The 18742-nt window shown below is 39.8% G+C and overlaps 1 protein-coding gene across 1 annotated transcript; it reads right to left on the reverse strand.

The window, feature by feature from the left end:
* Position 1: 1 nt before the first annotated feature.
* On the reverse strand, positions 2-18450 carry ZDHHC13 (zinc finger DHHC-type palmitoyltransferase 13). The gene is made up of 17 exons (XM_055813478.1): positions 18192-18450; positions 17259-17401; positions 16734-16856; positions 16182-16259; positions 14771-14915; positions 13073-13137; positions 12359-12521; positions 11274-11399; positions 10823-10956; positions 9923-10025; positions 7110-7232; positions 5972-6034; positions 5485-5578; positions 3989-4072; positions 2466-2623; positions 921-1018; positions 2-209 (listed from the first exon to the last, which is right to left on the reverse strand). Exons 1-17 carry the CDS (start codon positions 18213-18215, stop codon positions 74-76), a joined length of 1860 nt encoding a protein of 619 aa, XP_055669453.1. The 5' UTR covers positions 18216-18450; the 3' UTR covers positions 2-73.
* Positions 18451-18742: the final 292 nt, after the last annotated feature.

The raw sequence follows: 18742 nt of genomic DNA on the forward strand, positions 1-18742 counted from the left end.
ATTTGTAAAAACTAACAAAATATGCAGTTTTATTTAGCTTTCAGCGCAACAGTTTTAGAAATAAAGTAGAACTTCACACAGAATGAACATTCTTCTCCTTTGCCGGATGAAAAAGATTGTATTGCTTGGTCCAGTCAACTATGTTGGGTTTGAACGTACCAAAGCAACTGCACTGGAAAAAGTCTGCAACATTCTGGAAGCATCCAAGACTGAAAACGAGAGAAATATCCATTAATAAACCAAACAAAAGAAGACTGCAAACTTCAAAAACACACATACACCATGAGACAGTATTTAAACGTAAGGCTGTCAATGAAGACAGCTCTGGGAGAAGAAACGTAAGAACAGTTCTCTATTGAGCACTATTCCTTTCTTGAACTTTACAACCTGTATTACGTTAAGCAATGAGAGCAGATTAAGTTAAAATCAAATATTTAAAACTTAGTAAGGTCTCATCTGTTAACACATAAGAGGAAACACAAACTCCTAATATAACAGCGAAAACTTGGTACTAATTTGTCTATTGAGCTAAACATTGCAAGACAAGTCAGAAAGGGGCCAGTTCGTACCTTAATTCTCTTGTTGAACCTAAAGAACAGACCCAGACTGATGAACAAATTAAAGGACAACAACCCCTCCTCCTCAAGATGGTGTCTACCGATTAATGCCATGGTCAGATTTTGGCACATATTTTCCCTGTACACTGAGCCATGCAGGAAAAACCCCAGTAGGTGTTAGGCTGCCTGTTTAGGTCCCAGAGCAAATGAAGTTCTCAGCAAGGAAAATAAGGTTCATTTCCTCCTCTTAGCGCAACTCATTACAGCACATCCAGAGATCACCACTTTTTTCAGTTACGAAGCAGTGAAGCAAATCAGTACTGAAAAAATACACACTTAAATGCCCTATTCATTAATACTCACTTGTATGGAGTTCTCCTGAGAGAAACAGGATGCTTAGAACATTTTCTCTGTATCACCAGGTTCATTCTTTCATGTGAGGTCAACCCCAAGAATGCAATCTTGCCAAAAGGAAAACATAACTAGCGGTTAAGATGTGATAATCACAAATGAAAATTCTGGCAATACCAAAAGAAACTATTGAAAAAGGAGGGAGGGGCAGAGATTTGTTAGGTACAGCCAATAAGTAACTACTGCCATAATAAATAACTGAAAAGTATGTTTTTAAATGTCACTTGGACTAAAGCAGAACCCAGCAAGCTGTAACATTAACGCTTCCACCGAGCTTAACTGGGATAACTGTAAAGACTGTAGGTTTACAGATAGTAAAATCTGTAAACCTCACCCCCCCAAAAACAGATCTGCAGAAGTTTAAGATCTACAGCAGTTAAGCATCTATCTGCTCAGATTTCGTCTATGTTCTACCACACGAATTGGTAGAAAATGATCCTCTGTAGAAGACAAAGCACCTTAGAAAAAAGATGAAGTATATGTCAAAGACTCAAAAATAACTTTTCCATTTTCTTGATTCCACGCCTTCTTTCACTGTGTTTCACAATTAAATTTGTGGGGATTTTTCTGCATTTCTGCTTACTTATTCCTTTTTCCATTATCTTTTTTTTTTTTTTAATCAACAAAAATCTTAAAAGCCCTTATAAATGGCTGCAAGGGTACTTCACTGAATGACATGCTAAATATCACGAAGTGGTGCATTTACAAATGCCTGTGTACAAAACACAGGAGTTAACTGTAAATATCCCACTTAGATCCCTGCTTGTTCTTCCGCAGCACATCATCTCAGTGTCTTGAACATCACAGAAAACTACCAGTACACATTTAAAGTTTTGGATTTTTGACTTTTAAACAAGATTCCTAACACGTCTTTAGCTCAGTATGCTTAACACATATTCAAATGACAGCTTTCCTAAAAGCTGCTAAACAAGCTGTTTCCTAGATGTTTTAAGACAGCTCTGCTCAATATCGTTTGCATAGCCAAGCTCTCTCCAAGAAAAACATAAACAAGAAATTTGACAGTCCTCATCAGGGTAAAATCCAGGTCATATATTTATTAGCGTGGCAAAGGGATTTTATACAGTCTAATGACACACTGCTGAGCTCTGCCATAGAATTTTAAATTCAGGACTAATTGTGCTATTGAGCTTTTGTGCCATTTTTAGGGCAGTAATACTAGTTCTATTAGTCAAGTAAGTTTCTTGCCATTAACCACATCTTTTCGTAGGCTTGGAATCTTTGATGAGTAGTAAATCATGAATTCAGTTATAGGAATGATTTGCAAACCGTGATCCTACTTTTAATATGGGAACGCTGAGTGTACAAGTACCTGTGAAACTTAAAGGACTGCACTGAGATTTAAGAAAAGCACCTAAAAAGTGACACTAATTAGTCAAGGAAAGCAGGCACAAAGTTTTTAGGGAGCAAATCATCTAGGGAAAAGTTTTAATGTGATGACTATTTAAGCGAAGAGCATAAACTGAAGCAAAATAATACCTGATAAAGCTGAACAGTTAGCCACAGCGAGGCCCATACAGTATGGAAACAGGCTATTGTGAAGATGTAAGAAATCCATGGAGAGCAATATACTATCTGTGTGAAGTATGCCCATGCTCCATCTTGATGGTAACTTGTTGCGCAATGGTTTGACCAATCTGTCAAGATACATAATCCGCCAATTATGTTTTTAGGCCACTTTAAGAACTGAATAAAGATTATTTATGTGGAATGAATATTACACAGCAATATGATCTAGAAACACCATGTTTAATATATCATGTTCCCACTTAAAAGCACCCATGTAGATATGTGACTGCTTGCTCTTCTGGCTGCCTAATCTTTACATTATGCATTCATAATCCACAGAAGGAACATTCAAGGCACTGACTATGTAGTTTTTGTATGATACTGAAGAAACTCATCATCTCTCATTGTCAAAACTTCTGAAATTTTGCTTCATGTTTATTTGTAATTTTAGGACAAGAAGGTATCATTTGTCATAAACACCATCATCAACAAAAGAAGACATGATGGTGACAAAGCCAAGAAAGCAGTAATTTACTACTATTAAACAGACATAAACTGGAATGTCCAACTTTTGTACATTTCTTAAAAGCCTACCACATAGGTACTTAACCTATAAAAAAAATAAAAAGCCAAACTAAAAGCACAGCAATTTTTTTTCCTTCTGTGTCAGTGGAACAACAGAGGTTTTCCTTCACACAAGGGAAATGGAGGAAATAATATGCTTTTTGCTATATAAGACCACCACAAATCACAGGAAAGCAACTCATGTTCACATGGGTGTCCTGTGCCCTCCACTGCCATAGCAGGTTCACTTCAGTCTATGTAGAGTATCGACTCATTTCAACATAATGTGAGGTAATATAAAATAAAATGAAATTAACTCCCTCTACTTTTTATTTAAATGGTTAGTGTTATGCCGATTCATATTCAGGAACTACACTGGGAGAGCTCTACTCTCTCTTCCAAGAAATTTCTTGATTTTCAGAGTAACAGTTTGGACTTGTTAAGGAGACAAAGTTCTCTTCTTTTCCAAGTTATCACTACATTAAAAAAAAAAAGTAACTTCCGCAAGTGTTCAATATAGATATTTCAAAATATCAAGATCAATAAAGCCTTTGCAATAATGTATTTACAGATGTATTTTTTATTACAGTAAAGGGTATCCAGACCAGAACCTGTAACCTGACCTTCCTCCACATGGGTTCCCTATTTCTTCTCTCAAAAAAATGCTTTCCAATACTGTGTTTTCCAATGGCCATCCCAGTAGAGCTGTATCTTAGTTCTTACTCGACATAAATGTAATCAGGTATCTCACCAAAGACTCAGATATGATGTATTTTCACTTCAAGACAGAATTACAAGGTAACATCACTGCTGAAATATGTTAACATTTGGGCAGGTATAATTATACTTGCTGGAAATGAAATGCTGAAAAATAGTCTATACACACACATCCCTTAAAGGTAAATTGAAGTTAATTTATGGATACATACACAGAAGAGTTCCATAAAGCTGCCAGACACAGGTCATGGACAGGAAAGACAGGAACAATATGTAGTAACGATGGTTCCCAATTCCTGAATTTGCAGCAAGGGGAAAAAAAATAGCCATTTTAAAATTAAGCAGCATTTGCATGTCCCCTTAAGTTTAAAGGAATAAAAAGAATCAAAACTACTTATTATTACCTCTACTATCCTCAAGAGAGTTTGACAAGGCTGACCTCTTTCTCAACTTTCTCCTGTAAACCATCCCAATTTATAGATCAGAATTAATTCTGATTAAGTCAACCAGGATTTGCCTCTTCTCCAGAGCATGCGTTCTGCTGTTTTAGCTATATGAGGACGAATTACTCAGCCATAGTTCTCCTCACACACAGTACAATTGTTTCATATGACTGAAAAATCTTAGCTAGTCAGTGTAATTGCTTGACCTTTGTGTGCTCCAAAATTGCAAACACACACATAAAACCAAACCAGACTTCTGTTAGATGAACTCTTACATGAAAATATACAGTTACACTTCTTTTAATTACAAACAGTATTGCTTAAGGCTTTGAAACAATCATAAGGATGTTTCACTACCTTGTAAATAGTAAACACTGTAAAAACATTTCCAAGTATTTAACATGACATAAAAACTACTGGCAAAAGAGTATGCTAAAAATATATTGTTACAGATGTAAAGCTCTAATTTTTCTATCTTGAGCATCACCAGTAATGAGACAGCATGGAAGAAAGAATTTCTCAAAGAACACAAGAACATAAAAAACACCCTATGGGGTTATCTCGGTGACCCAGCTGCTCTGCTGCACCATCTCTAATAGCAACAACAGGCAACATGAGCTCAGGAGGACACATGAGCCTGGTCACTTTCTAGAGTTCCTTCTCCTCATCCACAGCTACTGCATCAAAATGTCAGTGTGCATACTTGTCTAGTTCTTTTAGTATCTCCTTTTGGACATATTGTGCAGAAATTTGTCTAATCCCTTTCTGAACCTTCTGATACTGCCTGTATCTGCAATCCCTTACTGCAGCAAAATCCAAAATTTCACTAATGGCCACATAAAGACATTTTTTCTTTACTGATTTTCAAGCCAAATGCTACCCTCACTAAGCCTTCCCTAGTTCTAGTATGACGGGCTTGGCAAATAACAGTTCTGCATTCAGTTTAGCCACCACCTTCATTGCCTTTTTTAAGGAAAAAAAAAAAAAAGCCTCAATCATATCCTCTGTTCTTTCTTCCTTCAGAAGAAAGAGTTCCAGCCTGGTTCGTCTCCGCTCTTAGGGTGAGCACTCCACCCCTTTAATAGTTTTAGTGGCCTTTCTCTCTGCCATCTAACTAATTTCCCTCTGGCACCTATCAATAAGCCCTTCACTATCAACTGTGTATTCTTGTAACAGGTGTGCTCTCTCTCTAAGGTGATAAATGTTATTTCTACAACTTTTAAAATATGTGATATTTTCAAATTTGACAAAACAAACACTCTCACCTATGCATCGTCCAATCCAGGGAGAATGCTGATCGTATCTGGCTACACATGAATCACAAGCAAGGCAATGCACAGATCTCAAAGGCTTCCTTACCTAGTTGAAAATGAAGGGAAAATATACAGTCACAGCAAAAGCATCTGTTTTGCTCAAAGTTTAGAACATCATCTCATGGGTACCGTCATATTTTGCACAATTACTATATAACAGACCTCATAACACAGAACATAGATTAGAATCACACAATTTAGGAAAGAAAAAAAAAAGAGAGAGACGGAGACTGTTATTATTTTATTAATATTAGAGCCCAAGGATCTCAAAGCATCTCTTTTATCACCATAACACAAAATCAGAACCAAAACCTGAGTAATATAGAACAAACCACATATGTAAAACTTGTGTGACAAACAAGGAAGAATTATTTTATTTACAACAGTATCGAGTAAAAGCCAGGTTCAAAAAGAAAACAAATACCCAAGCCTCACTTACAAGACACGATGTGCAAAACGTTCTGAAGTCCAAGCAACCTGCTTCTGCAAGAGCTACAATGTTCTGAAAGACAAAGCAGTTTGCACTTGCATTTGGTGGTTTTGCATTTTCAGGAGGATCTATGAAGATTTTTACATTAGGCCTTCTGCAGTTCATAAGCATTTTGAGTGCCAAGCACTACTAGGAATAAGTACTTGTTATTTAAAATCTTCATGAAAAACACAAAACAGCAAAGTCTAACGCAACTTCACCCATGCAGGATTATTCTGAAAAGTATCTCTATGTTGCCAAAATTAATAAATAATGTGGATGAAATATCCTTTAAAAAGAAATGGTACTGAGATACAAGGTACCTCTCATATAGTCAGCCAGACTTCAGAGACGAGGAGAGCTGCTGTATTTACTGTTCCTTTACGAGTACCAGACAGACAAAGTTTACTAGTCCTGTGGCAACCAGTTAAAGCTGCAGTTTATTCTCCCTGACAATCTGAAGACATCCAACCTCACAGGGAGCAATGAGATCACAAACAAAATGCCTTCCTTTATCCACAGGTTGGGGAGACCAAATATTAAATTCTCTACAGACTGATCGGCCATGATTTCTTTTTGCCTTTCTAAACTACAACTAGGAAACAGCCTGTCATTTACATGATGCTTTAGCACAAAAGTGAAACCATTATACACATCTTCAAGCACATGACAAAATTTAAGTCATTTCTAGCCTTTGGTATGTTTTATGAGCATGGAGAATTGTAGGAAAGCACAGTGAATATCTCTTTCTAACCTTAGACAATTGGAGTGGAAACCATACAAAATTTGTATTTTGAAATTCTATGTAAATCTATTTCATACAACATCAGTGGGTCTGTACAATGTTTGGGCAAAGCTCACATTTCAATTAGAAGATGGAAGCGAGGAAATTACGGCAGGATGATGAAGATGAGGAGACGAGCAGTAGGAGGAGAAATTATCTACAATCTGTGTTGCTTATGTCATTGCAGAAAAGTCTTAAAAGAATGAAGAATATTCAATGCTTTCAAGTTTAACAAAGCTGCACATGATAACAAACAAATCAGTCAGAAGTACGTATGTGTTGCACCAGGTTAGCCCTTCCATTTGTTTTTATGAAATCACCTACCTCTTTTCTTTCTTTTTCTGAAGTCTTAATATATCCAGGATCAGTTCTCCAAGTTTTATAGAAAGAGTAAAGAAGACCCACCGTGCTGAACATGACAGTAATTTCAAATATTCTATCTGTTACATGTAATATTCAGGTTAAGGAATATATTCTTATCCTGCATACCATCACTCTTTGTCAAACAAAAAAAACATTCTAAAATTAGTTTGTTATTGTACAAGCAATATTCAAGAAGTGGAAGAATGATTTGCATTTTTATAGAAGGATCCCCTCTGTTCTTCAGAGGCCATCACATCAGAGAAGTTGAATATTCTGTCCAGTTTGAGCACTGGAGAAGCCTTTTACAACTGTACCAACTTGCATCACAATATACGTTTCTGTCACCCTCACTAGCAGAGTGCAGACTTTTGCCTTTGAATATTTAACAGATAGAAAATTAATTCTATTTCTTTCTTTCCTCTGAAGTTCTTCTATTTTATTCAAACCATACCAGTCAGACACACAAAGTTACTAAGCCTCCAGCAGCTGAGAGGTTTGTCTGACTGCTGCACACACCTCCAAGTCATTGAACAGGCTCTTCTTCGGACTGTTTCCCCAAGCCTTGCCCTCTCTTGTTTGTTTCAGCTAGAGCAACCAACCAGAGTCAGACAGAAAAACGTAAACAAAAATAATCCTGGAACTATCTTTGTCATTCAAAAAAACTAGCGCATACTGCTAAACACTTCTGAATGTAACGGGACAGCTACTGGGAACTCTTCTTCCCTCACAAATACTCTATAAAATCCATGATGACGAAATGACAAATTTCTGGTCTAATTGGACATTTTTCTTCTTGCATACTGTTGGCTTTTACCCAGCAGTTGTCTGTTTCAATTACAGTATGTGGACAGAATTCATCTTTCACAAACTCCAGAGAAGTAGACTTAAATTTGGTACTTTATATATATAGTTACTTGCTGCAAGTTCTCTAGCAGACAAATTATAATTATACATGAGGGAGGATACACAGTCATTAGGAATGTAATTTTTACACTACAGACTAAAAATATGTGTATATCAGGTGAAGGGGGGAGAAGAACATGTCAAGATTAACTGTCTCTATACAGCAACAGAGGCATGTTGAAGGGGACAAGTTTCATACCAATTAAATTCAAGCATCAAACTTGAGAGCTTGGGCTGCTAAAGAGCAATCCATGATGCCACCAAGGAGCACTCATGGAGCCCAAGCCTGGATCTCATCTGCAGGAACTGCTCAGTCACTATATAAACCACAGAGGGTGAATATCTCTTAAAAATCAAGTACTGCAGCCTCAAGGTAGTTTTGTCTTATGAACTAATAACACTGCAAACAGGTCTAATTAAAAATCAAGATGGTAAATTACAAGATACCAGCACTGTATGTTACTAGACTTATAGCTGTGTTTGTTACAACACAATTGCAGGGTGCACTTACAGAAGTCAAAGTGATGGTGCATTTCTCACGGATACTGCTGGTCTGTTTGCACTTCTACCGCTTTTCTGGAGCTGAGAAAAGTCCTCAAGTAGGACAACTGGATTTCCATTCAGTCTAGAGGACCAGTTTGACAGACATAAATACAGGTAACTAAAATACTGAACACTTATGACACTCAGATCCTGTGACCAGTTCCAGAAGGAAAACACATCCGTGAGAACAAAGGTTGGACAGTGAAATGGAAAACTACCCACTTGCCCATCTCAGCAAGCTATGATTAAACCTTCAAGAAAAATCGCTGTTCTCACTATCTTCAGCAAAGCGTCTGACGCAAACCCCCATCGCGGGGATTTTTTTCTTTTCATTTACATGACACCAAGTAAACCTTACAACTTCACAATGCAACACTGAATAACATGATTTTCATTTAGACAAGTGTATGCATGTATCCCCAGCGGGAATACACTTGGTCAGTTCATCAAAGTTTATCCTGATAATTTGATTAAAGACATCTTAACTGGGAACAGTACAAAAGAAAATGCTACTTAAAGGACGAAGTAACAGATAATTAAAATTGTGTAGCAATATATTATAGCTAATTTGTACAAAATTATTTACGGTTCTAAGTATCTCCCTAAAGGCCTTTTCACGAAACTTAATCAATAAATAAATAGATACCCCCTGTGTAACAGAAGAGCAGGGCACTGAAAAGCGAGTGTGAACTACTAAAACATTTCTGTATTCATCAGTACAAAGCCTCTTCAAAGAAAGTAAACAAAAAATAGTGATTAATCCACTGTACACCAAGGATGTGGCATAACCTGTGAAAAAAGACAGGAGACTGTTTTGAAGGGACATGAAGAAATTTGATCCTTGTTTTTTTTGCGGGGGGGCAGTGTTGTTTTTAAAAGCAGAAGCACAAATACCCCTAACTGTCAAATCCTTGTCATTTTAGAAAGAAGAGATGCTTCAAAAATTATTATCAACGCATGTGTTATCTGGTTATAACACATGTGAAAATACATTACTATATGAGCGTCTCCATAACGAAGATTAGAGGGTCACACAGAGATGCTAACAATTAGCTTTATAATAAAGACGTCTTCATTTTGATATTCCATTAACATAGGAAACAGTTTAGAATGGCACACAAATATCTGCCAAAGATAAAATAAGGTACAGATTTTTAGTTCGTATGTAACTTCAAACTGAACTCAAAGTTATGTCACCCCTGCCCAATATCAGACATTCACAGTCACACGGAATTATCTGGGACTGCTCATTAATATTTTCGTGACTAGGCTTAGATTTATTAGGAACTGTAATGAGAGTTCTATTGCATTTCTTGAGTATAAAGGATATCAGGCAGGAACCAGAAAAACCAGGTCACAGACATCCAAAAAACTGAACTTAGTAGAAATGCTGCGGGAAGATACCTTAGATTCCTGAGCCCCACAAGTTGCCTGAAAGAATATTAAAAGAAAAAAAAATATTGTAAAAGATACATTTAAAATATAACTCCACAGAGTATAAATCATCTGTTTTGTTATTTTAAAAACTTCACACACATAGCACACTTCAAGTCTCTCAAAGTAATCAAGAATTGTCATTCAAAAGCATTCTTTAGCCAGATGCATAGGGGCTTGACAATGCAAAAAATGAAGAGCACTGTGTTTCACCCTAATATTATATTATATATCAGAAGTGCCGCAGCACCAGGTGAAAAGTACGATCTCTATTTGCACACTGGTAGCATTGCCATGTCAGTGAATGCCGACTGTTGCAGGCACCACTGAAGAAAGATGCAAACCTGTGAAACAGCTTAGGATAACACTGGGATGCCTAGGGACCAGAAGGGGAGGGACAGGTTCAAAATTCGTTGTGTGTCACAAATACAGAAGGAAGAATTGAGATAAAGCACATTTCTAAGCATTGTGCATGGATATCTCAGTGTCTACCAGATGCAAACCTTCAATAACACTCTTTATCATTAAAATCAGCTAACAGACTGCTCACTTCTGTAATTTTTTGAAATATTTCAGTGAGGTAAAACTATTATTTTGCACAGCTAGATACATTCAACTTCTATGGTCATTCTAAAAACTATATACATTTAAATTCTTCACATGCTCTGCAACCATTTCTCAGGAGGTATCTTTTAAGCTCAGTGAAACTAAACTCTGAAAACACCACCACATTAAATACCTTACATGGTGTCTGTAACAATCAAAAACACATACAGAGAGAAAAAGGCACAAACCTCACAAACAGAGCCGTCCCAAAGAGCAGGAAAAGCAGCAGACCTCCTTTCAAAAGCCACGAATCAGAACTTAAGTTCATGATGTATCCTATGGCCCACAGCAATGTCAAGGAAGATGCCAACAGCAAGAAGAGCTATTAAATTGATTATTGTTAAAATATGACAAAATATTAAAGCAGGACTTGCTTCAAAAGTATGTAGTTAATGCAGTAACAAATGATGAAAGACTCAAGGTGGGTAAGACGAGGTGACACAGAAATCCACCGGGGAGGGAACAAAACAAAACCCCCACCCAAACCATTGCTACGTGCTTTGAAATTATTTTATTTTGGGGCATCCAGTGTCAGAAACCTTAGAATATCCTCTCATTAGAAAATAGTTAAGTGGCATGTTATTCTAAACATGGAATGGTGTTAGCTTTATTTCCATTAGTTATCACTCAGGAAATTACCTCATATTTCTCTACTATTTTCAGTAACCTGTTATTTCTTCTGCTTCTCCTTCCTTCTTCCTCTTTTACCATATAAACCATTAAGCGATTCAGACTTTGATAAGCAAGGTCAAGTGGTGTCTCTCCCTTTAACAACAGAAATTGTTAGTTATTCATGCACTTAACACATAAATGCTTTCCTTCCTAACAGAAGCAAGAAATAAATATAGCTAAAAGTAGAGTTTTAGCCCACCCTCGCCACCCTGAGTTTTAACATGTTTAATCCAATGCTTTGTAGTTATAAAAACTGATACGTGCAACCAGGTGTTAACTATTGGACTGTCATCAATAACCTGAAATGCTGAACTGTCCGCTAGACTATTACAGGCTTACTGAGAGGGAAGGTCTCTCATTCATATTCACTTTTTAAAACCAAACAGCAATATCCTAAGTCACATGTATGAATTAAAAGAAGCAGCAGATAATAAAGCTGTACAGCTTAATACACAAATTTGGAACAACTACACCGCACAAACGTATCTATATAGTCATAGAAATCAATACTTTCAACGTTTATACTTCCCATTATCAGTTTTTACAAATATTATGACAAAGACTTTCACATGTGGCTAGCCCTTTTGGATGTACAAGCAGCCATCGTCAAACACTGGTTTTCACAGGATGACATAGACTTCTTTTCAAAGTCTTTATTAAGAGTCTCACTAGAGGCCAAGACACTGTTGTTTCTAAAATCTGGCCAAAGTCATCACTCCTCATGACAATGTTTTGAAGAGAAAACCACCAACTTAAAGAAAAAAGAAAAGAACAAAGGGAGGGAAGGAGACTCTGCAGAAGACACAATTATGTTCAGAGTGACCAAGGCTTGGCTGTTCACTAAATGAACGTTGCAAAGAATCTCTACGTTCATACGTAGAGCCACATCACAGGAAAGGTGCTAATTCCTTTTGGGAAAGACTAAGGATGCCAGCTCTTGGTCAACCACCCCTTGCAAAGGATGTCCAAAGCGGAGAGGACTCAGATTTTTCTTTACATTCATTTTACAGGTTCATGCCACATGGAATGAAATATCATGGAAGAAATTGTACCTTGACATTTTTTATGTCCAGGCTAGCACCAGCTTCCAGCAACAGATCCACTGCACCAGCATTTCCTGCTGTTATTGCCCAATGCAGTGCAGTATTCTTTTGAACATTGTCTACAGCATTGAAGGAGGGGTTAAACTTTAAGAGAAACCTCGTGGGTTCTGGTCTAGATGAAAATAAAGCATAAAAGTTAACAAACAGAAGATAACCTATACTGGAGATGAAATTTGAACACCTTATAAAAACCACTGCTCCCCTCTGTGAAATAACAGCTGCACAACAAGCTCATCAATGGCAGATCCAAGTTTACAACTCAGGACCTGCCCAGAGGGTCTTTCTCCAGACTATGTTATCTTACCATTTTAACAGCTATGAGATATATAGACAGATTGTATCTTTCTTCAACACTGTGCATAAGCCTACATCTCCGCATTTTATTTTAAATGCATTTTACTGCATCCATCTCCATTTACTTTCATTTCTGAGAAATCACAATAATGCTGCAGGCAGTTCAGCCACAAACCTAAACTTCTTTTAGAAATTCTTTTGACTTTCTTTGCTATACCCAATTAGCTACCTCAGAAATACTGCACATTTTAGTACAACCAAAAACGGGAAAGGAATGTCAGTTTAACAAAACATTTCATAAGAAAAAATTCACCTCACTGCTTCTTGGGTACAATAAAATAGATTTTTCTTCAGTTATTCACTACTTACCCAAGCACTTTTTGGGCTGCTAACATTAAAGGTGTTTGGCCATTTAAGTCTGTCGTGTCGATGTTCTAAGTATAAGAAAAAGATAACAAGCAAGTGATTACTAGTGATTTCAGCAAACAGAGTTAGATGGACACATTGGGAGCTCTACAACAGGCTTAGCTTCACTAATGGAAAGAAAATGGAAAGAAACAAAATTATACCAGCCAAGCAGCCAACACATTTAAACATTTTGTTCCCCATACTGATGGGACTTATTAACAATGATGGCTCCTCTGCTCCATTTTCTTCTGCATCAGACACACTGAAATCAAGGGACCAGACACAGATGCCATTGAGAACTGGGATATGAGGAAGGAATTAGAAAAAATGGAGAGAGATATCTAATCACAGGTTCTTTTTTTACCTTTTTTTCCTCTCATTCCCATTTCAAAGAGAGAAAAAAAAAAGCCACATATAGAGAAAAAGAAGGCGAATCATTTAACACCGAGTTTTAGTCTTGCAAGGAGCAGGGAGTTGCACTCCATGATCCTCATGAATCTCTTCCTACGCCAGATATTCTATGAGCCTTGCAAGTCATTCGTTTCAGACTATGCTGAGTCTCCAGTAAGGATATTTTAAAGAGAACCATGTAAACCATATTTCTCCTCCCCTTTCATGCAAAAATACTAAAAATAAAATGTACCTTGTAAAGCAATGCTAACCATCTTCCTTGTATAAACAGAGGTACATAACAGAATGTCCAAGTACATAAAACTGGTTCATTAAAACAACAAAAAAGGACTGATTATGTACCTCAAGATATAATTATTTAAACATCTAACTTGCATTATCTAATTTTCTTCCTTCTTTACAACAAAGGTTTCCTTCTTCCCCACCTCCACCCATCTTTACATTAGAACAGATTTACTTAAAGAAATGTTTAATCACTTGGATTTTTTAGTATAAGACAGATGTGCTAATAACTTCCTTAAGTTTGTGATATTTACCATGTATACCTACATTCCAGAAGTCAATTAGTCTACTGAAGAGAGCTCTCTAAGAAAGAAAATAAACTCACCGAACCTTTAAATCTTAATACTCCGTGTTTCAAAGAAACAGGCTAAGTCATATAAGAACTCTCCTCTCATTTTTATTAGCAAATTGTTACACTTGTCATGAGTTCTGATTACTTCAGGTGTAAGCTAAGCAGATATCAACTGAAGTGGATACAATAAACCAGAAATTTGTAATAAAAAAAAGCAGACCTAGTCTGATAATCTATTCTGCACGCTTCAACTGAAGAACAATGGAACACATTACTAGTTACAAAATTCTAATAAAATAGTTAATCCCTCATGATGTATATACTTCATATACTGCTTTTTGTTCTCAAGTATAAAAGCCAGTTGTAATTTATAAAGTACCATAAGTTTGCATAGCTTAAAAAAACTCTCTTAAACACTCTCATCTGTATGTCAATGTCTATGTGTGGGGAAGACAAAAGCAGGGGACAGTATTAAAAAAATCCAACACAAATATAAACATATATATATATATATATAAAATAAACCAAAGCTTCTGTGAATTTGTGGCTCAGGGAAATAGTTGTCAAAAACCTGCTCATCAACTAGAAAACAAACCAGTTAATTCTAAAACGCATTGTACATGCAGGCAGCTGGTCGTAAGTAGAAAACAATACTTGGGACATCAACAACATACCTGGCCTTTTGACAGAAGGTAAGCTACAATGGGCATGTGTTGGAACAGCACTGCTAAATGAATGCTACTGAATCCTTCCCCATCAATAAGGCTGGGATCTGCTCCATATTTCATCAATAAGATGACCATAGGCAGGTGACCTTGTCTGTAACGATATATGAAATGAAACTATAGAGATGACAAAAAAAAAAAAATAAGATATGGAAATTTTAATGAAAGCATTGCCTAAATAATTGTGATAGATAACCTAAAAAAAAAAAAAAAAAAAAAAAAAAAAAAGTCCTTTCAGATTCCTGTGGGTTTTTTCCAGGAAATTACTTCGTTATTTTAAAAGTTTATAATATAAAATTATACTGAATATGTACCTTAATAAATCAGCCTAAGACAAACTGTTAATTTAGAATACAATAGTTATTCTACAGTACTTTATCCTGTGAGCAGCCTTTCTCAAAAGTATCTAACTTTGTTTGGCAGAAAGGTAAGATGGCCCCGAAAAAAGCACTGATCTTCCAGTGTGAGAATCTGCACTCAAGAGACGTTATCCCAGAATAATTATTTAAGGTTAGTTTTTCCCAGATGAGCAGTGCCTTGTTCTTTTGATCATTTTACTCAAGTCCTGTCTTCGAAGCCAAAGCTGTACAATTTCAAACTGTATCAGGTTGTACAGACGTAATCTAGAGCAGATGCAGATTACATAGAGCAGATCCAAAGAGGCATGAAACATGCGCGAGCACCAATAGGTACCATCACCCTGGAGGAGACACTGCATGTTTGTGGTGGCAGCTACAAGGAGCCCAAGAGGAAAAGCTAACGTCACTGGGAGATGAAGGCCAAAGACCTCTCTGCATGCCTCCGAACAAGACACCTTACACTGGTCCTACTGCTACGTGCTTGTGCCTTACAAGAGCACACCAAGGCAATCTAGTGCAGAAGCTAAAACAACTGAAGGCCTATCAGCTAGGCAGGCTGCAACCTGAGGGGAACAGCGACCCCAAATTTTTCAGACTTAAACTGTGCCCTAATTAGCATCAACCGCTAACGTCAGTGCCCCAGTGCAGCCAAGCCTCCTTGGCCTGGCAAGGCAGAACTGAGGAAGCAACGTCTGAACAGTCCTGTTTCAGTCCTAGGGAAACTAGAGTCCCGGTGACTAAAACACAGATATATGCATAACACAAACAACACAAATAATAAATGTTATGCATAACATAACATTTGCTGTGCCCTGCAAAGTTGCCAGGGATCACAAAACAGATTTCAGCATTATTATGGATGTGCCATGAAATTCCTTTTATCTCAATAAAATAAACATACCGCAGATTTTTGTTTAAGACGATCACTGCTGCACCACACAGAATGCTATTATAACTGTTAATACTAACAGATTTACAACTAGTAGTTGCAAGCAGCGTACCTAATGGCCCAGTGAAGAGGAGTTGAATTCAAATCTCCACCTAGCTGATCCACTATTGCACCTTTGGAAATATAATACCTGTATAACAGCAACACAATAAGATTAAGAATAGACATAATAAAACATTAAAACATAACACTAAGAATAACATAGTTCTACTAGTAAATACCTCATAATTACAAAAAATTCACTGGAGAAGCAAATGGACAAGAGTTTTCACAGTAAAGGATGCTGTTCTGAGAAAACGTGTAAGAAAAAAATGTATTAATTAGCAAGGCACTTATAAAATCAGCTTTAATCTTTGTTAAACAAAACAAAAAAACCCACCAGGAAAATCTAACTATTTCATGTACTACATGATTTCACATATAAAGAAACCGTGGTAATGTTACATTTCAGCGACATTTGCACAAAAGTAATTGGGTTAAAATTTGAATTTTCTGCTTTTCTTCTCAAGCAGCACGTTCCTTTGTTTTGAAGTGTAATAGCAACAAAGTGATTATAACAGTGGCAGAACACTCCTGTTACTTTCACGAGGACTCCAGAACTTACTTAACCAGCTCCTGTCTGTTGTTTATTGCTGCCCAGTGAAGAAGAGTCACATTTTCTTTGTCTGGTTGTCGAACGTCATATCCTGCTTCGACCAGTTCTTTGCATCGCTCTAATATGCCATACCTTAAATGAGGAAAAAAACCCCAACCATATTTACTGACCATCCATTTGTTAATGTCAAATTAAGGTCAGAGACAGCCACATACAAAAGAACAAGTAAATCCCAGTAAGCATCAACCAGCAGCTCCTACTTGAGCAAATTCCACCTTGCATTCAACAGAAGTCTTGCAAAATGAATTGGGCGGAGCCTTGATGAGTGGAAATTTGTACCTAACAAACCTGGTTGAGATACTATTGTTTATGATCAAAACATTTGCAACAGGGCCTTTATGTGATTTTTCTTCCTTCACTAGGGGCAGAAAATGGAACCGTAAAACTTCCCTTTGTAAAAACATCCACCCTGGCTCACGCCTGAGGACACTCCCATCTGTTTCAACATTCTGTGGGCACAGTACATGTACTTACTGCGTAGCCTTGACAATGTCGCAGGTGCTGGGGTCTTCGACAATGGGATACGGCCCCGGCACCGCTGGCAGACCCTCGTCCCCATGGGCGCTGTGGCAGGCATGCATGGGAGGCCAATGGGGCCCGTGGCAGTGGTTTTTACACTGTTGGTTAACAAAATATCCATCAATTATTCATACACCACCACCTCGGTGTCACCGGGCACGCTGGCTAGACTTGTCCAGTAGTGTTACTACAGGCAAAGGTGCTCGTTTGAAGCACAGCTACAAGCACCTGATGGAAGAGCTGCTGCCCAGCCAGGGGATGGCCAGGGGGTGCGGAGAGGGGCCAGGGGGTGCGGAGGGGAGCCAGGGCCAAAGGCCCCCTGTAAGCGCCCTGCCGGGCTGGTTGCCGGCCCCACGGCCCTGCCCGCAGCGCCCACCGGGATGCGGCAGCCTGTGTCCCCCGGGAGGTTTGAGACCCCGGCTCTGACCCAGCCCCAGGCCGGCCGCCACCTCACTGGGCCCCGCTGCCGCAGCACCGGCACGGCAGGGTGGTCCCGGGCACCTGGGCCGCCCCCCAGCACCCCTCGCTCACACCGCCCCCCAGCAGCCCCCTCCTCAGCCCCGCTGCACCAGTGCACCAGCACCCACCCAGCACCCCGCTACCTCACCCCCCCTCAGCGCCCCCCCTCCCGCTTAGCCCCCCCCTCAGCGCCCCCCTCGCACTCAGCCCCCCCACTCCTCCGTGCCCTCCCTCAGCACCCCTACTCAGCGCGACCCCCCCCGCTCAGCCCCCCCCTTCCTCAGCGCGCCTCCTCCCGCTCAGCCCCCCCGTCCACTCACCGCCCCCTTCCGCCGAGCAGCCCCATTCCTCAGCGCCCGCCTTCCCGCTCAGCACCCCCTCCTGCAGCCCCACTGCCCCCGCGACAGCCGCCCCCTGCCCGCCGCTCACCGCCGGCCCGCCGCCGCCCGCCATCCTCCCGGCCCGCCGCAGCTGCCCGCTCCCGCTTCCTGGTTACGGGCCGGGAGCGGCGGGGCGGAGCCGGGCCCTGCGCACACACGGGCCGGGCGCCGGGGGCCGGGCAAGCCGCCACAGCGCATCGGCAGCTCCCGCGGGCAGATCAGCGGCTCCCATCGCTTTTTCTTCAGCGCTGCCCTTCGGGCCGTGCTGCACAGAGGCCCCGGCTGGGCCCCGCGGGGCGGCAGCTGCGCTCCGGCCCGGCCCGGCCCGGCCCGGCCTGGCCCGGCGGCAGGAGCTCGGGGGCCGCCGGGCCGCGTTACAGCGGCAGTTCGCAGTCGCTGCGGAGCCTGCGGCGCTGTGACCCTCGGCAGGGCCGTGAGCCGCCTCACGGGGGGAACAGCGGCCGCGGCAGCGCCCTGCACCCCCCTGCGCGGGTGAAGCGGCGGGAGGGGAGCCGGGGCTGAACGCGGGGCGTGTGAATTGCGGCCAGAATGAGAAACCAGGCGGCCCTAAACCCCTTCGCCTGCAGCCCCGGCTCCGGT

Source organism: Falco peregrinus, chromosome 9 (genome assembly GCF_023634155.1).
Source record: "Falco peregrinus isolate bFalPer1 chromosome 9, bFalPer1.pri, whole genome shotgun sequence".
Lineage (NCBI taxonomy): Eukaryota > Metazoa > Chordata > Aves > Falconiformes > Falconidae > Falco > Falco peregrinus.

Bases quoted from the DNA above. Each gene is read 5' to 3' on its own strand.
- ZDHHC13 (XM_055813478.1), bottom strand. From the start codon at position 18,215: ATGGCGGGCGGCGGCGGGCCGGCG. The intron at 16,857-17,258 runs GTAAGTACATGT...TCCTCATTTAAG, and splicing joins GACATTGTCAAGGCTACGCA to GTATGGCATATTAGAGCGAT. The intron at 10,957-11,273 runs GTAATTTCCTGA...TCAATTTAATAG, and splicing joins AAATAGTAGAGAAATATGAG to CTCTTCTTGCTGTTGGCATC.